The sequence below is a fragment of the Pipra filicauda genome, unplaced genomic scaffold (assembly GCF_003945595.2).
Source record: "Pipra filicauda isolate LSUMZ 115617 unplaced genomic scaffold, ASM394559v2 scaffold27_size4233163_pilon, whole genome shotgun sequence".
Lineage (NCBI taxonomy): Eukaryota > Metazoa > Chordata > Aves > Passeriformes > Pipridae > Pipra > Pipra filicauda.
Window position 1 is genome coordinate 2,294,537 of NW_024104398.1, and position 22,175 is coordinate 2,316,711.

Consider the following 22,175-nt stretch of genomic DNA (forward strand, 5'->3'; position numbering starts at 1 on the left):
ACATATTACACATTGCATAGGAATAACCTTCTTTTCAGAGCCTAGATACTATAGTCCGGTGAGTTCAATTAAAGGAAGAAAAATGTTTTATCACTGGAAAACACTAGTATTTTATTCTAGCTTCACATTATCAGGAAACCGGTGGGGTATGTTCAGTGTGGTTTTGAGAAATCCCACAAATAACTGAGCAGAAGTTACCCTTTTATTTTTGTTCCAGATCATTCCACAAAATACCTTTAGTTCTCAAATTAAATAACTGACAAACATAATTTTTTTACTTAATATGTTTATTGAGATATGTTTATTGAGATATGTTTATTGAGATATGTTTATTTTTAACTCTTGATCACTAAATTTTCATGTCTAAACAGAATACCATGAGAATTCCTTCAGATTTTTAAGGTTGGTTAATACAGGCTCCTTCAGAAGGAGAAAGAATTTTTTAAAATCCAAATATTTTTTCTCTTGAAAAAAAAATCAGTGCAAAAATTATTTCTAGTAAGCTATTAAAAATATCCAACATCAAATTTCTTGAACATGTTACGTGTTACTGTCTCTGTTTGGATTACCACAGGATAGGTGTTAATGAACACTTCTATGTGGTTACAGCTACAGTATACTTTCTATATTCTACATCGTCTGCTCAGCACTCATTTTTCCTGAAAATATCACTGTTAGCAAAGTTGCTCTCTACAATAGTCACAGAGAACAAATACAGCTGAAGTGAACTCAGAACTTGCTTTAAGAAAAATATTTTTCTAGAAAATCTTTGCTGGGACTATCTCTTATTGAAGACATTACATACATAAAATTTCGTGACAAGTAAGTGATGACACATTAGTGTAAGTGTGAGTGTAAACTCTGAGGGCAGAGTGACTTAAAAACAGTACCTAGCAATGGCAACATAAACAGACATAGTAAACATTTGCCATGACCAATGCCCAAATAAATTACTCTGCAGTATATATGTTTATACAAATAGTCATTTTGGTGAATTTAAGGCACTTCAGATATTAACCTTACATTTCAGAGCTGTGTGACTGCCCATTGATGTCAGAGAATATAACTGCCTGGTCCTACCTCTTCTTGGCACAGTTTTTGGAATATTGTGAGTAATGTAAATGCAGGCCACAATCACAACTCTATAGTCCTAATTTCCCAATAGTGATGCTGCCTTCCCATTTCCCCTCTGTGACTGGATCAGCTCTAGGGATACTCAGGCAAGACAGAGCTACTCATGGTTGAAGAAGACCAGTCACTGACCACAAGAACTAAATACCCAGCCCCACATGTTTCAAGAAAGGCAGTTTGACACCCATTCTGCATTCAGTTTCATCTACCTCCTATAGCTTCCTCTCCCTCAGAAACAACTCCATTTCTCCTACCCACTGGTAGGCTGGTCCATTGGTAGCCTCTTACTTAACCAATGATGACGGAGACATTTGAATTCCTCAGTGCCCAAGATCAACAGCTGACACAACCATGACTACAGACTTCATCTTCTTGCCCATTCCTACCTCACCTATGGAAGTCCAGGATCTTCCAACTTCCTCAGCTTTCCCATGGCCAGGAGGCATCGACATAGTCCAAACCATAAGGAAATATTAGCGCTTCCCCTACTTTCTACATATCCTTCCACATTTCCTTATATTCTCCAGGAAGAAGTTTGCTCTTCTCTACCTTTTCACATACAAGAGTTGACAAAGTAAAACAGGTACTAAGTCTCTGTCCTTCTTAACATCCTAAATGATGACACCTGTTGTGGAGAGGCTCAACCACCTGGGTCACCACCATAAGCTGGCTCTGCTGGCAGCTAACTCAAGGAACATATAGTTAAAGCTGGCAGGATGAGGAGTTATGACCAATGAACTGCTCATTATCTCAGTAAAGCAGATTTCTGTAGGGAATAAAGTTTTACTTTTTTTTTAAGTTGAGGAAGTTGCAGCCTAAGTCCTCCAGTGGTACAGCCTTCGTCCCAGCTGGAAGGCCTTGGTAGGAGGGAGGTGGTAGACAGAAAATCTTTAGAAAATGTGAATGTATCACACACACACTCTACCCACCATGGTGACAGACTGTTTGTTAACAGAGGACCAGATCACTGATTGTCAGTTTTACAAATGGCAGCAGACTTCAATTTAAAGCCACGTTTTTCCTGAAAACTGGAGAGGTGCCTCAGGCTCCTCTTCTTCAGAGACTTAGGAAATATTTGGAGGGCAAAGAGGGAGACCAGCCCCCTTTTTGTGCCCAGGACTTCTCCTGGACTTGCTCCAGGGTGGCTTGAAGGCCAATTTCCACACTAAACCTTGGGCTGACAAAAGTGCAACGGTTTCCTGCAACACCCAGTGGAGAGCAAAGCTTGGGACAGAGATACAGTGTTGTACTGCTCCTCTCTCTTGATAGCCAACTGTGAGACAGCAATAAACAACTCAAATGTTGGCTAACACACTCTCAAGTGCCACTGTGTACCCAAGGGGTTTGGGAGGTGCTGGGCTCCACACCTGCTAGCTGGTTGCAGGGAAGGTGCCAGACGGTCACTTCTGAGCGTGAGGGGTGAAGTCTCCTGGGTAGCACCCACAAAGGGACATCTGGCTGCCCCTCTGCCAGCAGGCCTTTGGCAACTAGGCATTAATGGCCATCATCATCTCAATTGACTGTCCAATAATGAGGTTAGAGCATTCACATTCACTGACAAAAACTTAGGTGGAAACATTACTTACCCTTGCTGGCAGCTAGAAGCCCTTCTCTCCACCACCTCCCTCTCCCTCCCTCCCTCACTCACTCACATCTCCCCAGGCACGCTTGCAGCCTCTGATCACTTTATTGATTCCAGGGGGACATTAGTTGTTCTTTGCACAGATCTCTCTGCCTTCCCTTACCTCTCTCTTTCTTCCCATCCCCAACTCCTGAATATGTTAGTCGTATTAAATAAGCAGCACATCAAATGGTTTTGAAGCTTCCTCTGGCAAAACCATAAGATCTGCACTGGTAAAATATATATGTACTTCTGTCCCAGACTCTCAATCTGTTTCCTTTAAATCCAATAAAATTTATATCATAGGGCTTAAGGGCAGAGTGCTTCATACAATTGAAACTGATTCAGTAAATGCAAAACATAAAAATAAAGTATTGGTATTTGGTATTCCTATATTTCAATATTGCTTTGATATTCCACTATGAAACTTAAACTGGGTTGGGGTTTTATGCATTCTTTATCCCCCCTCTGTTGTTCCCCCACTTTTTCCTTTGAATTTCATCTCTTTAATCACTGGACCATGGATCAGAAATACTTGCAACTTGTTTGTGGACGGCCAGAGTCTAAAGCAACAGCTTGTTTAGAGAGTTATTTCACCATCTGTTCTTGCTTTTTCCATTAGATGGCTGGTTTTACATAGAGATTCATTTTATCATGCTCTCATTCTCTGTGTAGTGCATCATCTTGTTTCATTTACATACTCACACAATTTCTCACTTATCTTTCTTTTGTGCATAGTACCTACTTGTACAGTGATACACTGGGAATGCATATACCTCAACAAGCAATATTCTCCACTGACTTTCACCGATACCACATGTAACTCATTGGAGCCAGAGCAGGGATTTCTTAAAATTGTATAATAGATCCAAAGTTCTGGTGGCTGAAAGGGGCTGTTATGATCATCTAGTCCGACTTTTGATATAACCAAGGCAGTAAAACAACAAAGGCCAAGAAGCAATTCCTGAACCAAACCAAAACCCTTTGGTTGAGCTGGAAAATTTAACGGAGATATCCAGTTTGGGCAATCCACTACAGCCTTGGAGAAGTTGTTCCAGCAGTCAGAGGTAGCTGGCTTCTTTTTGTGAAGAAAACATCACTGCCTTGTAAAGTTTCCCTTTGCAGCCACTGATTTGTATTTCCTTTGCACTGATAAAATCAAGACCTATCTGATATCCAAAATCATCTCTCCATAAGAGATTGTGGGTGTGCAGGTAGCCTCCAGAACAGAGGGCATGCACCCAGGCTATCCCTCTGAGCAGCAGTGAGCTGTTGGAGCTGTTCCTCTTTCATCTGCAACCATGCCCCAGTTTCTGTCTGACAAAGTAAATATGTTTAATTTCTTTCAATTTTTGCTACAAAGCAGGTTTTGAAGACCTGGTAAACTCATACATTTGTGAACATTTCTCAGTCATAGTCCTTTAACAGACTGACAAGAAATGGTGTTGTAAAGTACTCTCAATGCTGGGCTGAGGAAGCTTCTCCAGGATCAAAGTGAATCACTTGATTCCTGCCTGTATCACAGTAACTCATGAGCTCTGCTGTCTGAAAGCAAGGACAGATGACCGTGTGCATAGGTCACATGCTTCTGATTACTTCACAACCTTCACCTAGCTAGGAAGACGCAGATCAGACTCCACACAACACATAAAGTTGATCCCACCAAAGCAGAGAAAGTTGGAATAGCTAAGTTTTTGCATTTTCTGTTTACTGTGAGTCTAAAATACATTTAATTCACTATACTGTGTAATTAATGTTTATTTTCCTACCATCACCTGCATTCAGGCATCTCCCTAAGTCTTCCCCAAGCAATTTCAAACAGCCATTTTAAACACATATATACAGATATTAGAAAAAACTTTCTTTCCTCCAAAACCCAGGATTCTGTACCAATATGATAATTCCTTGACATGTACTCCTTTCAACATTTAATGTGATATAGTGACACTACTTCCATATGTAAAACTACCATAAGCTGAAAGGCTGACAACTCAAAGCCTGAAAAGTGAGGTGTTGGAGCCTTGCACTTCTGGGATGATGAATGGAGCTGGAGCATGGAAGGGTCAGCCAGGACTTATCTTGGCCCTGAACTAACCAAGGGATTAGACATTAAAATCTGAATGGTTTTAGCTTTAGAAAAACTAATTTTGATACAATTGTTTATTTATTACTTAGTAAAATTTTCCACCCAAAAAGTGGTATTTGTCAATGAGCTTTTTTCAGAACATCTAGTCTTTATTTTCTCAAGAAAGTCTTTGTAAGGGAAGGATTTGTACTGTTCACTGCTACAAGAGAAAAAAAATTGGGAAACTTTATCACTTTATTTTTCTGTTTTGTGACTAATTCTTATTTTAGGATAGTCCCTTTATGTTCCTGGCTTATTTAATGTTATGAACTATTCTTGAAGTCACCAAGAATAGCACCTGGACTATGATTTTCTGTTATGAAGGTGAAAGGTTGTGTGTCACCTTTCTTGTCCTAGTTGGTGGCTGACGGGGTTTTTCAGGGTGTTATGTGATATAGAGTTAATCTCAGAAATTCATTTTTTCATGTATCCACAGACATTTTACAGTGGGGGTCTGAAAGGGACAGACTGCCACTTTAAGTCATATCATGCCTGTTTCCTAGTGCAAATTGCTTAACACATCCACCTATTTTAAGACAGCAAGAAATCAATTTGACAAGCATTCATTATTCTGAAATCACATATCAAAGAGACATTTGCAGAAGTACCACAACTTTTAAGGGAGAAGAACTTATATGAGGTATAACCTTACTGTGCAGTGGGTAAAAGAAGCATTAATAGGAAAACCCTAAGTGGAAACAGTTGACAAAATAAATTAAAGCACAGCTCTCCCCTGAAAAGTGACTAAAAATGGCATCCCAGGGTCCCATGTTTATTATGTGTTACCAACTCCAGATCAGATTTGCTCAGTGTACAAATAAGGGGTGAAATTCTATCTGGGTTGAATTCAACTAGAGCTTCGCAGATTACTTCAGCGGGGCCAGGATTTCATTTTAAGAAAACTTTTTTTTTCCTTTTTGAACAGTCTGTGGAGATTTGACTTGGAAGATCACAAGGTTGGTTGAAATGTGAAACAGAAAAATCCTAAGGAATTTCAAAATTGTTTCCATTTTGTATGGTTGAAAACAGGCCAGTTTTTCACTTCTGTGTTTTATAGCTGAAGATTTTGCATATGATGCTGTTAATCAATCTTCTTATCAAAGATATCACTGACATGTTTATTAGCCATTCTTTTCTGCCAAAAACACAGAATTTGGAAAACTGAAAGATCTAAATGATCATGCCAGCATTGATCTTGATATGCTTTGTCAATAAAAATGTCAACGGGAAGAAGCCAAACCATCATGTGAAAAAGTCTATTTTTCTTTAATGATCTTTGTCTGGAGAAAGAGTCAGGTTTTCGAAGAGAGGGAAAAAGAACAGCTTTATGAAAATGGAGACTTGCTTTCCCCGGTGCTTTGTGTGCATGGACTGGGTTTATGGGTGCCCTGGGTAACTTACCAATCTGCAGCTTATGAAGGCTGGTGGCTGCTTGCCCTGGGTGCTTTAATACATTGGAGAAACCTGTGGAGAAGGATAACCCTCTGTGCTTCCATTCTCTCTGGCACTGTTGGGGCTGGAGAGCGGGCTGGGGAAGGAAGTTTGTTCTGCCATTTCCCGTGCTGTACTCTTTCTATGGTTAAAAAGAGACTCCAGACTCCAGAGCTGTCAATCTGGCACTTTTCACTAGCACTTGAAAAAATTTCAAAATCTATTAAAAAAACTAGATCCCAAACCTGCTGTATGTGAACAGACAACAGCAAAGGCTTTGATTGTAGGTGAGGCTGGCTGGAGAGAGTCAGTGCTGTGCGGATATTACATTTTATTCTTGATAGTGCAGGACCTCGCTGTGCTTCTGTCATGTTTAAGCTGTCTGTTTCCATCAGGGAAAGGTCTTACAAGCACAAAACACATGGGCAGCTTTTCAGCCCTGTTTCAAATTTCTGCAACACAATAAATCCGTTTGTTTTTATTTCTTCTTTCTGTAAACATTTCTCCATCTAACATAGTAACTGCTGTTTATACAGTGCAGTAAAAGCGCAGGTCAGAACACAATAAGATTATAGTCTTACTTCAATATGTCCAATCCATAATAAAATAAAACCTTACAAAATATCCAGAGGAACAGTTTGGGGTTCTCTTCATATTAATGTATGTCGTATGGGAGGGTTGTATTGGGGCATAATATTTTCCACAGCTGTCAGGACTTATTTAAAAAGCAATATCCTTTTTCTGGGATTTTATTTAGGTTCTGTTTATACCATGTGTAGGATTGTTAATCCCATGATGTATGACTCAGTGGTGTATGATTACTTGAAGGTAATACGTACAAAATGAGCTAAATATTTTGGGATAGATCCTTGGGATTGAATGCACTGGGCTCACAACAGGGGGGGAGTGATAAGGAGGGAACAGAAAGGTAACTGCAAACTGCATTTTTGTCATGTGCTCGGCCCAAAGGCAAACAACATCAGTCCTGCTCCAGTGCCTTCCCCTGTGCTCCCTTCCACAGGGAGGCATGGGATGGAGGCTCAGATGCTTTGAAGGTCTTGAATAATTTTTCACAACTCCCTATGCTATACCTCTCTGTGAAGTAAGGGGCATTTATCCCTCTGCCCTGGCTCTGTTCCATTCACTGGGGCATGCCTGAAGAGGCACAAATCCTAAAAGGTCAGCTACATCAGCTTTCATGGGTGATTGAACCATGAGGGCTGATACAGCATTCTGAGGGCTATTTGACAAGAAATATGAAACATATAATATGTCTTCAGACTTTAACAACATGAAACATGGGTTCATTTCGTGGATTCTGTGAATATACTGAGTTGTGTTTTCCATCAGCTGTGAGTCCTTCAACATGGAAAACAGAGGCATACCTAAATTCACAGAGCTAAACTTGTCCCAAGTGTAACTTCATTGGCCTTACATCAGGAATGTGTTTGGCCCAGTGACTCAACAGGTACTTATTTTTGCCATTTAGTCAGGTTCTTTCCAAGTGAATGGAAATGAAAGGACACGTTTAAAGGCCGTAAAGTAACCTTCCTATTATGTTGTAATTTTCTCTTAGTTTTTCAGTATGTTTGGTAACCAGCTTATTTGCTCAGAGAATTTGCAGATACACCAAATTCTGTGTTCTCAGACTCTGGGTGCTCCTGGAAATAGATGAAATATGAAGAGATAAGAGGCTTGTTAAGGTGCCAACAGGCCAGAGCCTTGTAAGTACTTGAGTGCCTAGAGAAGGAGACAGACTTCTAAGAGGATTGTTTTAAAGTGCCCCTATGCCTCGGTCCCCCAAGTCATGCAAGGGTAACTGAGAAGGGAAGGAAGAACTCAAACACCTGAGTAAGATGCCAGGCCAGGAAGATTTAACAGCTGAGATCCAGCTAAGTGTTTTTGCCATTTTAATGCATGTTATAGTCAGGTTTTGAAGGGTATAAAAAGCAGGACAAGTCTTTCTTGAAGCACAGTTCCTGAAAAGGACCTTAGTTGCTCGGTGCATCACCAGGAGACATCAATGTGAAACCTTGAAATCTCTGAGACTTTGGCCCATCCCAGCCCTTGTGGTTACCTTGAATTATGTTTTTCAGCCCTGGGCACACCTCTACTCTTACACAGTTCACAACTGCATGAAACCACTAGGAGCAACGTGCATTGCTGTATGTTGCTGTACAGTGGTGTACAGGCAGGTGAAGAACAAAGAGGCAACAGCAAAGTAGGGAGAGAGAAGATGGCCTCTGTGGCAGAAATGTCTTGCTTTACATGAGGCTTAGGCAACCACACAGAGACATGCCTTAAGTGGGGCTGGAAGGCACAGTCCCCTGTAGTTTTGCTCATGGGCACTGCTGGGTTTGGTGCACGGATTGACACAGGGGGAGATGGAGAGAGCCCAGATGGGAAACGGCTCTTGAACATTGTGAAATACTGGAGGAGTGCCCTCATGGGACAGCATGGGACCAGGATACTCAGCTGTGTTACCTCAGCATGAAGAAGTTGGGAAGAATATGGCCTGTTTCAGAGAAAATAGGGGCCATTGAGACACGCTCATCTCTTAAAGCCAGATTCAGAAGTATTTACGTTTCCCTAGATAAAGATATGAAATCTGACTAGAGGGGAAGGTTGGAAAACATTCAATGTAGCACAGCTGCGGTAGGCTGCATTTGTACACTCCCCAGATGAAAACTAATGTTCAAACTTTGCTCTTATCAAGCAATCATACATTAATTTGGGTTATAACCTTTGAGATCCACAGGTTCCAACCCCCCTGCCGTGAGCAGGGACACCTTCCACTAGACCAGTTTGCTCAAAGCACCATCCAACCTGGCCTTGAACACTTCCAGGGATGGGGCATCCACAGTTTCTCTAGGCAACTTGTTCCAGTGCCTCACCATCCTCACAGTAAAGAACTTCTTCCTAATATCTGGTTTAAATCTACCCTCTTTCAGTTTTCTGTTCAAGCTCAAAGAAGCCATATGTGTAGCCCTGCACCACAGTTGAGGGTAGGAGCTGAGGGGAAATTGTGGAGAGCCATGGGAAGAACTAGGGAGATAACTAGGACAGTGGGTAGGGTGGTGAAAGCACTCACCAGGCTGAACTTCAGTGATACAGTCAGTCGTTTCACTACAACATCACTGCATACCCTTACAGGCAGTGCTCCATCAGCAATGCAAACAGCAACCACAGTTACAGCTGAGCACTGACTGCTTTGATGGAAAACAGCTCTTAATGGGATGAATTGGAAAACTGCAATTTCCCTCAAAATTGTCAGTATGAGATTTACTTAGCAGGGAAATGGTTCTTAAGGAAAGCAGCAGGGCTTTTCTCACACAGGATGTTGAACATCACAGGATGCTATATGGGATGTTACTGAAGCACCTGTAGGTGAGAACCCACCCAGCCCACACTGTGTTGGTCACTGGCAATCCGGATGGCATCTACTGGCTGCTGTCCCATATGTTACACTGCATTAAAAAAAAAAAAGTGAAATGGGAAGCAAAATTACTTTACCCATGTCAAGGTGTTTGCCAGAAAATAAGAGGGAGGCAAGGTGGTTCCAGAGAGAGGGCAATAGGCAGTGGGATGCATCCTTCCTGTGCAGGAACAGCAATGAAGCCTCGCAAAATCAGGACAGTGACCTAAAAATAATACATGTGTTTGATTTATTCAAAAATGGAGGGCAACTGCTGCCTGCTCTCCTGCTCTTCAATCTGAATAGTGATTTTGCTTCCAGTTCTTAAGTTTTCTGTGTCACCATGAGATCTAAAAATTTGCATTGCTCTATTTGGAAGTTAAGGGGTATTGTTTGTTTAGGCTTTCTTTCCCCCCCCCCCCCCAACAAAGTGGGGCATTATGCAACATACTGGATATCATGATATAGGGTAGTTTTTGGCATAGTGTCTCTGTCAATGTACAGCCACAGTTAGAAAAAAATTGAGAAATCTTATGTAGACCTCATAATCTGACATACTTATCCTTTTTGTCATTTCTATGGGCCAAATCCTGAAGATATTTATTAGCTAAGGGTAAGATCCTTGATTATTCTTCAGTGCAGATAAAAGACTTTGTCTCAGAGCAGGATCTTCTGCTGGATCATAAATCATAGAATCAGCCAGACTGGAAAAGACCTCTGAGATCATCAAGTCCAACCCTTGATCCAACCCCGCCATGGTTATCAGACCATGGCACTAAGTGCCACATCCAGTCTCATCTTAAAAACCTCCAGGGATGGAGAATCCACCACTTCCCTGGGCAGCCCATTCCAAGGGCTGATTACCCTCTCTGTAAAGAATTTCTTCCTAATATCAAACCTAAACCTCCCCTGGCAGAGCTTAAGACCATGTCCTCTTGTCTTACTGATAGCAGCCTGGGGGAAGAGACCAACCCCCACCTGGCTACAACCTCCTTTCAGGGAGTTGTAGAGAGTGATGAGGTCTTGCCTGAGCCTCCTCTTCTCCAGGCTGAACAACCCCAGCTCCCTCAGCCTCTCCTCATAGGACTTGTGCTTGAGTCCCTTCACCAGCCTCGTTCCTCTGCTCTGGACCTGCTCCAGCCCCTCAATGTCCTTCCTGAACTGAGGGGCCCAGAGCTGGACACAGCACTCCAGGTGTGGCCTCACCAGCGCTGAGTACAGGGGAAGAATCACTTCCCTGGTCCTGTTGGCCACACTGTTCCTGATACAGGCCAGGAGGCCATTGGCCTTCTTGGCCACCTGGGCACACTGCTGGCTCATGTTCAGCTTCCTGTCAATCCAAATTCCCAGGTCCCTCTCTGCCTGGCTGCTCTCCAGCCACTCTGTTCCCAGCCTGTAGCGCTGCAGGGGGTTGTTGTGGCCAAAGTGGAGGACCCAACACTTGGCCTTGTTGAACTTCATCCCATTGGAATCAGACCATCTCTCCAGCTTGTCCAGGTCCCTCTGTAGAGCCCTCCTACTTTCCAGCTCATTGACACTCCCCCCCAACTTAGTGTCATCTGCAAATTTGCTGATGGTGGACTCAATTCCGTCATCTAAATCATCAATAAAGATATTAAACCGGACTGGGCCCGACACTGATCCCTGGGGGACACCACTAGTGACTGGCTGCCAACTGGATGCAGCCCCGTTCACCACCACTCTGGGCCCAGCCCTCCAGCCAGTTCCTAACCCAGCACAGAGTGCCCCTGTCCAAGCCGTGGGCTGCCAGCTTTTCCAGGAGTATGCTGTGGGACACGGTGTCAAAGGCTTTGCTGAAGTCCAGATAGACACATCCACAGCCTTCCCCTCATCCACCAAGCGGGTCACCTGATCATAAAAGGAGATCAGGTTGGTCAGACAGGACCTGCCCTTCCTAAACCCGTGCTGGCTGGGTCTGATCCCTTATCCATCCTGTAGGTGCTGTGTGATTGCACTTAGGATGATCTGCTCCATAACCTTGTGTTATCATTTATTTTGGCTGAACACCAGGTATCCACTGCGCCTGCGCCCAAGTCCCTCTGGAAGAAGGGGTGAGGGTGGGGGGGGAAAGGAGAGAGAAAAGGAAAAAAAAATACTAGAATTGGAACTGCTAAGAAAGATTATTTACATTTACAAGAAGATAGGAAACACTATAAGCAATATGTATACAAAGAAGAGCTAAAAATAAAGATCCTTCCCAAACAACCAATGCTTTTCTTCCTGAAACCACCTTGCTCGGTAACATAGTATGGAATATCTTATTGGCAGAATATACATCAAATGACTTATCCTAGTTCCGTTTTTCCCTCTCAGGGAGTATAACAAACCCATTACATCTTCTAGGTACTCAGGTCAGGCTGACCGGCCTGTAGTTTCCCGGGTCCTCCTTCTGGCCCTTTTTGTGGATTGGCGTGACATTTGCCAACTTCCAATCATCTGGGACCTCCCCAGTGAGCCAGAACTGTTGGTAGATGATGGAGAGCGGCTTGGTGAGCTCTTCCACCAACTCCCTCATCACCCTTGGGTGGATACCATCTGGTCCCATAGACTTGGGGGGATCCAAGTGGCTCAGCAGGTCACTAACTGTTTCCTCATGGATTACAGAGGGGCTATTCAGATTCTTATCTCTTTCTACAGGCTCCAGAAGCCACCTGTCCTCAGGACAACCTGCCTTACAGTTGAAAACTGAGGTAAAGAAGGTGTTAAATACCTCAGACTTTTCCTCATCTTCGATAACTATATTCCCCCCCATGTCCAATAAAGAATGAAGGTTTTCCTTGCACCTCCTTTTGCTATTGATGTATCTGTAGAAGGACTTTTTGTTATCCTTCACAGAAGTGGCAAGATTAAGTTCAAATTGTGCCTTTGTCTCTCTAATTTTCTTTCTACATGACCTAACTATATTCCTAAACTCTTCCTGAGTAGCCAGCCCTTTTTTCCATAATCGGTAGGCTCTCTTCTTTACCCTAATTTCCTTCAAAATCTCCCTGTTCAGACAGACCAGTCATCTTCCCTGCTGGTTTGCCTTTCAGCAGACTGGGACAGCCTGCTCCTGTGCCTTCAAGACTTCCTTCTTGAAGGATGTCCATCCCTCCTGGACCCCTTTGTTTTCAAGGGTTGTTTCCCAGGATACACTCTGAACTAGTCTTCTGAATAGGCTGAAATCTGCCCTCCAGAAGTCCAGCATAGAGGTTTTATGGATGGCCCTCCTTGCATCCCTGAGTATTGAAAACTCTGTTATTTCATGGTCACTGTGCCCCAGATGTCCACTGACCACCACACCCCCCACCAGCCCCTCTCTGTTTGAGAACAGAAGGTCTAGCGGGGCCCCACCCCTGGTAGGCTCATTTCCCAGCTGGAGCAGGAAATTATCCTCTATACACTGGCAGATGTCTCAAAATCGCCGGCCCTTGTTCTCGTGGGTGACTTTAACCTGCTGGATGTCTGCTGGGAACTCCACACAGCAGAGAGGAGGCAGTCTAGAAGATTCCTAGAGTGCAGGACCTCATACCTGTTCTTTAAGGGCACCTGGGGAGGTAATGGGGGGCGGGAGGGGATTCTTTTACCTCCCCGGGCAGGGACCTCTTTCCACTCCCCCCCATCTACTTGGTTTGCTCCAACTGCCTGATGGCAGGAGGGACAGGGCTTCACCATCTCCTGCTGAACTTCTTTTGGGGGTGAGGGGTGCGACTCCACCCGACAATTTCTCTTTCACTTTCTCTTTCACTTTCCCTAATGCCTCTCTACCTCTTCCTTGAGCTCTGCCACTAAGCACAGCAAATCATTCACCTGCTCGCATCGTACACAGATGCCACTCACACTGTCAGGCCTTCCTTTTGGTTAAGAGAAAAGAAAATTACACAACGTTCTCCAGGCTAACATCGTCTTGCTCTGCCCATGCTCAAAGCAGGCCAAAAGCAACAGGGTTTTGTTAGCACAGTGTGGTATCTGTGCTAATCACCATTTCAAATAATTACTGGAGCTACATTAACCATAAATTCTGGTCAAGACAGGCCATAGCAGGGAAAACTTGTGCTTGTTCAGAGAGAGGTTAAAGCCCTTCAGAAAATGGGCGGAGCAGGCTCAGATGTAGACAAGCTCTACAAGTGGCTTGCAGATGCTGTTGGTTTAAGTAGGTGAAGGATGCAGGATTTTGTGCATTTTGTGCAATTTAACATTTTTTACATACGGAAGAGGCTGAAGACCTTCTAAAGCTATAAAGGTGTCTGGTGAAATCCATAGAAATCAATGGAAGTTTTGTCTAACCTTTCTGTGGGTACTATTTGATGATGAAGGTAAGGCCAGAGTAGTATCTGGTGTTGCTAACTCTTGTGGTTAGCTCTTTGGAGTTCCCCCACCACCCAAAACACATGGTTTCTACAAAGAAACCCAGCACTTCCTCATGTCCCACATTCCCCTTCCCACTTTTCTATGGAGCTGACTGACCTTTTGTGCAAGTTTTGAGCTGGCTTCCCGCCAGGTCTCCGAAACTCGACAACAGAGCCTGTTTCCCAAAGAGGGGAAGAAAAACCCAAACAGCTAAAGCTATAGCAAAAATATATATTTTACATATAAAACAGATATATACAGTGAGAATAGTATATGCCTATAACCCCAGAAACCCCAAATAGCTTCATAAAAGGGAAGAGGGGAAGGGAGAAGGGAAAAAGGGACCAAAAAAAGAATGAAAAGGGACAGAAGTAAAACAGGTATGCACAATCTAAAAACCCGGTAACCAGCAAAATAAAGAACTGGCAAAATCTCACCACTTCCCTTGAGAGAAGCAGGATGGCTGGACGCAGCCCAGCACTCTCCCCTCACGCGTGGCAGACAACAGCAGTCACTGCAGGCCTCAGCTCCAGATAAGCAAGACCAAGACAGGGACCCACCGTTCTCGAACCTCGCCGGAAGAGAAGAGAGTGAGCTCTCTTATCTATGCCTTATTTATACCCCCGTTTATGTAAAGGAATAGCATCGAATACTTTCTGGGTCACCTTCCTAGTTCCTTCCTAGTTACAAGCTGGTCTCCAGGAAGGCCGAGGGTGAAAACTGTCACACCTTTGAAGAGGAACTTGCCTGGAGAGCTGGCATTTTTACACTGACATTGTGACCATGTTTTAGGCCCAGTGAGAAGATGTAGTTTCCAATTTTCTGCGTTGTGTAGCACAGAAAGCAAATTAAACTCCCATGTTTGCATTTTGGAGGCAAAGAGGTTCCATGGTGTGTCTGGCATCCAAGGGCAGGGGCTTTCCTCTAATTCTCATTATTTGTGACAAGCTCTGGTTGCATGTAAATAACTCCTACACATCATAATGCTATTATCCAGTAGTGTCTTTTTCTTGCCTTTCAATATCATTGTCAAGTTTATTTACATGGCCCCTTGCTCTTCAGTTAACACCCTTCTAGACATACTATTTTCTTGCTCTATAATTATCTAGCCATTGTAAAGCTGAATTGGCAGACACTATATTGTAATTCTAGCACTTTTAGCCTAATTGGGGATAACCACATCAAGAGAAGATGGTCAGTGACAAATGAGCATTTTTTTCCCTGAAAAATAATACATAGCTGCTGCTTCAATCACTTTTTTGACAGCTTAACATTTTTATATCTTTTTGAATATATATTTCTACGAGGAGAAAGCTATTACCAATATACCACACAAGCATATCCTGTCCACAAATCTGTATTTTTATTTTATCATGGGAGATCTTTACAACTCAAGACAGTGTGGGCAACTTTCTGCATTAATTTCAGTAGGTGTGTCCAGCAAGACTGTAGCCTCTCCACCTGGTGAAGCAGGACCAAGAACTGCTAGATGGGCCTGTGGCCTGTGGGCTGTGGGCCACTAAAGGCGACATGAAATATCTTAATGGACAAACCAGAGAAATCACAGACTTCTGGGCTCAGAAGAAACATATGATAGCAGCAATGTAAAAATCTGGCCCTGCTGTCCCTGGGATTAAAGGGTTTTTTTTACACTTTCATCTCATTAATGACATATGGGCCTTGGAAGTCATACAAGTCTTATGAAATATTAAATGTGCAATGCCTTGTGGTGACAAATATACAGTGCTAAACGGAGGGTAACAGGGGCCACGTCCCCCGCGAGATCTGACAAGGCACATGTGTAGCATCCCAGGGGAGAGGCTGTCACCATGCAGGCTGCCCACACCACACTGTCCCACTGGGCATTTGGCCTTCCTTTTCTGTGTCTTTCTTATTAATTCTTTTAGCCGAAGAGATCAGCTTTTGTGAGAAGCAGCTTATTTTGTAGTCTCTTTGTGGGGGTTGATGTGAGCACAGCACCCAGTGCTGGGAGATGCCAGTGCAAATGTTCACCCTGACCAACCCAGTATCCAAGCCACCTCAGATCCCCATGGGCTGTCAGAAGAGACTTCAGATCCTCCAGAAACTTCTTGTGACACCACGAGGGCCACTGGGATGCAAGGAACATCTCAAGACCCTCAATAGTCTCCCTTCTCACCTCAGACTAGCTTCAAAACCCCTTTGGTCTGTGGGAACCCAAAGTGTTTTCAATGAGCCACTCTTCCATTTCACTCATGTTGGTATGTAGGGCAACACAAGAATAAAGGACTCAAATCTTTCATAGGCTTTTAGTCTAAGTGTTTCAACCTACACATCCGTACCTCTCTTAAATATGTTGCTTGTTCCACCTCCAGATTTCTGCATAATCCATCCATCCAATACACCCTATACCAAATATTTTGCCTTGTCATCTCCTTGTAAATAGAGAGTGTCAAATACACAGCCAGCTCATTGGATACAGCTAGGAAAATAGTTTAGTCTTCCCAGTGGAGTAATTAAAGAAATCATCCCAACTAGCCAGTCAACTCTAGTCACACACCTAATCAGCCCGGCTGGAAGCAGGAGGCTTGTGATACACATGCACCGGAAGGGGAAGGACATACAGGACATGTAGTCATATGTGGAGAATTCATGTTTTTGGCACGTGTGTTCTCAAGGATTCAATGGTAGGAATCAGTCTGAGAAAGCTGGTCCTAAATACCTGAAAGCTCTTAAAAGGTCTGTGATGGTACCTCTTGCTAACTGCTTCAGGGAAGGCAAATCCGTGAGTTCAGCTGTGATTGTGTCCCCAGCTGATAAAATTGCTATCATACTTTGGGCAGTAACACTACAGTTGCAGTCACTAGCAAAGGGTCTTGCCCACCCAAACAAGAAGAAAGTTATCCATGAAGCTACTTTTTGGCAAGTATTTGCATAGTATTTTTCAAAAACTACTGTTCACTGTTGTATCTCACCACATGCCTGTTACAAACTCTGAGCAAAAAGGATCTGATAATCCAAAGACTGGAGATTCCTCTTTTCCTCATTTTCTTGAAGTTTCTTTTTGTCCTACTTAGATTTGTGTTGCATGTAAAAAACCCCAAACTTTCCAAAACAAAATATTCTGTTGTGACAGTACTCTAACTCAATTACAAGTCTGGAATTTAATTAAAATCTCTTATTTCAGTCCTTCTAGGTATAAGCTAGCAATTCTTGAACTTTTCGTGAACTAAAAGTCTTTTTTGAGGAGCCTGGCAGTTTGGCAGAAGAAAGAATGGAGATCAGTAAACTTGAGAAGTGTATTGGCATCATGGTTCTTGTTGCTTCTTCAGTTCTTTAAGGAGAGACAAGAAAAGAAACTCGACTGACTGACAGACAACATTCATTTTTGCTGTGTCCTTGTGGCAATGCAGAAATAATTTCTTATCTTTTTTTCTTTTTTTATTATTACTATTTAGTCCTAGGATTTTAATGGGCTTTCTTATTTTTCTTCTTCATCTCCACAGGGAATAGTATTTCTTTTCCATTTTATTTTCATTTGCCTCACAAAAGGAACTCTTCATATAAGAAAGAGGAAACCACAACAAAACTGTTCATCCTAATGTATTTCAAGCATGGTTCCATGTTTATAGGTGAGACTTAGCTGTGCTTCTTTTATGTGCTTTAATTAAGTCAAAGTGCCAAATCCCACCATATCCAATAGAAACCTTTGCCTTGGAATTGTGACTGGAGTCATCAAGGGAAACAAGGAATTCAGTGGAATGAGGTATTCAGTGCACTAATTAGTGTCCAACAGCTGCACTAGAAGTTGGAAAAATGTAATTTTGAGCCTGTGTCTGAAAGGACATGGAGTGCTCTTTCCTTTGTGCTCAGCCACACATACCTGTCCCTTGCTATGTTCACAGCAGGACTCGGAGAGGTGAGGTCAGTTGGATGAGGGAACTGATCTGGCTGACAACTAACCCTAAGGACAGGAAAACCCAATACAACCAATGCATCTCTGGGATGATGAGGAGAGGACAGCTGGCTGTAACACTACACTCAAGTAAATGGAAAATAACATGTAAAACATCTGATCTAGGATTATTTAATGCTGTGCATCAGAATATTCTGTTAGCATAGAATAAATTCACTACAGAGTTCTCCTGTCTCAGCTCACCAGAAAATGTGTATCTTTAAATTCTCAAACTCAAACACAAACATGTTTCTTCAAAGAGTGAAGTCTGTTTGGAATTCATAAAAAGCATTCCTGCATTATGGGCTTTAATATTTACTTCAACCTTCTGAAGAACTGGAAGAAAATGTTCATTTATCAAACAATTTGGTGCATTTCAGCAGGAGAGAGCTGCTTCCATAGGGGTGTCTGTCTGCTGCTGTTAGGACGAGAAAGGCAGCAGGTCTCAAAATCCAGGTAGTTTTGTCTGTTTATACCAGAGGTCTCAATTAGGTCAGCGTACCTTGTTTGCCAAAATAGGCTACAGTAAGACTTCCAAGCTGACATTACTAAAACACTGTAACAGAAAGAACAATTGTCTGACTTGTGAACTAAAATGAGGCTTTTGATAACTGCAGAACTACAATACATCCTATTCTTCAGTGAAATTCAGATTGGCCACAACATAAAACATCAGGATCACCGATTAGATATCTACCAGAAAAAGGCAAGCAAACCTCAGGAGAAGATATTTTTCAGTCAGTGGGGCTCATAACTCTCCCCATGGAAGCTGCTCCATTACAAACAGCACTGTTTCCCCTACTAAAGGTATAGTGGAAACATCTCATTTTTATTTAGCTGATCAGACAACCATTTCTTTGCAAACTAGAGTGTGGTATAAAACATTCAAGATGAGGTCTTTAAGAAGTTATACATTTTCTTGGACACTTTTTTAATTTTAGACCTCTGAGTCTTATTACTGTCCAGTCAAAGCTTGCTAGCACTTTGGGAGTGCCAGTTTCTTTAGTGTTTGAAGTGACAGCTACATGAACTGTGACATTTTAAAAGCATGATGTCTGCTAGGCATGTCTCAAAAGTTGTATGTGTTTGTTAAGTCCATAAATCTGCATGCTCACTTGTTGCATTACAGTTTTAAATTCCAACTTTTGCTTCTTTTTGCCAAAAAAAATGTATATGCCAGTGTTTCATATTTCACTGCAAATTTATTATAACTGGAAGAACTCATGTAGTGTAACACTCTCAGACAGAGGGGGTGTCTATACTGCAACCTGGAGGCGTGACTGCGACTTGAGCAGACAGCAGAGTAGCTTTCGTCTGGCTTGCTGGGTACTGATAACGACGCAGTCATGGCAGCAGAAGGCTGAATAACCCATGGAGATCTGTGCACCTCTCCATCGTCTCCAAGCGCTCTGAGGCTGCTAGTTTCAAGCTAGGTTGGAGACCTTTCATGAACTGCAATCCCCTTGGGTTTCTACACGCGGATAGACAAATGGAAAAGGATATGGACGATGGAATATATGGATATAGAAAAATGGAAAAATATGCTTTTCCATTAATATTCAAAGTATATTCAAAGATATTTTTTATAATAGCCAATGGCTATTATGGCTGTCAGATGAATGAGTCTGGAGTTTCAAAAAAAGGTCAGAAACCAAAATTCTTACCCACTTTTCCTTAGACCAAGGGTCTTCAAGGATGAGTTCCTCTTGCAGATTAATAAACGGCTGAAATAAAAGGTATTAAAAAATCCTTGTGAATGTGAACAGAGAAAATGTCCCCCAAGGACTGTGAGAACCAAAACAAATGCAACTTCTGGCCAAGAAGTTCCCAAGCCACAGGCTGGTATAATATGGAAAATATGTATGGAAAATATGTACAGAAAATATCACAGTATAACACCTGGTTCTTTCCCTAAGCCTCCACAAGCCACTGTCAGAGAGTCAGGGCTGTGGGCAAGATACATTTCTGGTCTGATTCGATATAGTTTCATTCTTGTGAAAAATCTAGAAAAAACATTTTTCATTTCCCCACTAAAGAAAACACAAGGAGCTGTCTGAAGGAGTTGTGTCTGGAGTTGTTCTCCTTGAGCAGACTCAAAAACTACTTAGAAAATAGAACTGGGTCTCATTCTGGTTTGTCCTCTGAAAGTATCAGCTCTGGGTTTCACAGCAGTCTAAAGAGAAATGTGATTCTGGGGTCAGAGGAACACAATCACAGTGCTCATTTTCCAGTGAGTAAATGCACAGTGTCCCTACATCGTGAATCCCTGATGCTGTTTTGGCTACCCAGTCTTTAGCAGGATGCATCAGAATTCAAAAGGGAAAGGCAACAAGAATATTGGAGAAAAGTCCATGGAGGGCAGTAAAATACAAGGATGTTTTGAACTTTCATACATGGAAGCAATCAGTGGAAAAAGTACTTTGACTGAAAAGAAATTACAAAAGTGTATTGGGGTGGCTAAGATGATGAAATAGAGTAGAAATGTGCAAAATCACAAATGCTGCAGAGGAAGTAGATAGCAAAAGCTTCGATCTCCTGCAAGGTAAAGGAGAAAAGGAAGTCAAACCTATGGCCTTGGGAACAGGGTACAAAACAAAAATATGTGGTAGGGATGTAACCTCAAGCTCCAGGAGTCCACAAGATATGAAGTGCCACAATCAGATCATTTACCAGGAAGGACAACTTCACTTACTCCATTGCTTATGTCCTTTCCTCAGGCACCTACAGACCACTGCAAAGGTCCATCCTGGGCAGGATGGTCATTCAATCTTGTCTGTTCTGACATTTCTATGTAGTTCACTCCCTAAACAGAATGGCTCCCTCCATATATATTTTTTCATTTCTAGTAAACAACTTTCCAGTGAGATGAAGTGACAATGAACCATTCAAATAATGGTGATCTACAAGAGTGACAGATCTAGGATCAAATAAGATATATTTTTTTTTTACATTGTTTGAACAAGCAGTTATTTTCTGGAGCACAGTAGGAACCAGAGTAGGTGCTGCTCTATTAGCTCTAGAGTACATCTGCAATTTTGTATATTTAATAGGAAACATGCTTCACAGAGTGGATCAGACCAGTACTCTACTGTCTTCTTCAGTAGCTATTCCCAGAGGCTTCACAGGAAGGTACAAGACATCCCATAACAGACCACTGGGAAATAATTTATTCATAAGAAAACCATCTCCTTAACTCATTTTGGTTAATGATGTCCTCCCTACTTTGAAGGCTGATACCTTTTCCGCTTTGGACCTCTTATTATTCATATAAATTCCTAACCCTGCAGAGTGGTTGGCCTCAGTAATACTTCCTGGCAGAAAGTTCCACAGGTTAATTATGTGTTAATTATTTCCCATGTTCCCTTTAAAATACCTGCATCCAAGTAAAAGAAAATCCTCACCTCCTTTTCGTTTCAGTAGACTCAGGGGCTCTCAGGTCTTGGCAGTTGGGGGTGGCATTGACAAGGTGGTAAGGAATCCAGCTATTCATGTAGTTTACATTAAATGGAGCTACTCCAGCTGCCCTTGTTTTTGATAGAGATCTGAGCACTGTAGAGATTTAAGGTTCCCCACAGTGATCCATCACATCTCTAGACACAAACAGAGCTGCATTCTGGGATGTGCAGCTCCCCGTGGAGCATTCTTCCACACAAACAAAGAAGGCATTGTGTGCGTGTTTTTGTGTGTGTAGTGGGTGGGGAAGGTGGTGAGTGGGGAGAGAGCCTCAGCACACAGACTGATACTTGCAGAAGTATTGAGTAAAGTACTTCTATCCGACCCCCAAAGTAAATTGCTAAACACTTGTTTGTGTCTGACATGAACACGATGAGCTGGTGCTTTGATCCGTGCCCTTGAACAGGTTCGGCTTCACACCACACCTACTTTGACCCACTGTCAATCGTTCCCAGCTCTCTCCCTCACCCACCCATTGTCATCCATTTCCAATGTGTTTTTTGTGGCCATGGGGCCATATACAGACACAATGGCTCAGTAAGTAACCTGAGCACCAGGTCAGGAGCTGGTCCTAGTGATGCTCCCATGGCTGTGTGACAAGAGAGGCAGGTTAGGAACACACAGCTGGTGGTCTCACAACAGCTCGCAACCAGAGGCAGGGGAAACTGGTGTCAGCCTGTGCTTCCCCCACCTCCAGTAGCCCTGCCTTCTCCCT

At 42.6% G+C, this 22,175-nt stretch overlaps 1 protein-coding gene across 1 annotated transcript in view; it reads right to left on the bottom strand.

The window, feature by feature from the left end:
* Positions 1 to 19,351: 19,351 nt before the first annotated feature.
* The window catches only part of DICER1 (dicer 1, ribonuclease III), an 81,187-nt gene continuing 78,363 nt past the window's right edge, over positions 19,352 to 22,175 (bottom strand). The window contains exons 27-28 of the mRNA XM_027718404.2: positions 19,672 to 19,731; positions 19,352 to 19,478 (exon numbers count right to left, since the gene is read on the bottom strand). Of these exons, the coding sequence (XP_027574205.1) occupies positions 19,352 to 19,478; positions 19,672 to 19,731 (187 nt within the window). The remainder of the gene's footprint in view (positions 19,479 to 19,671; positions 19,732 to 22,175) is intronic.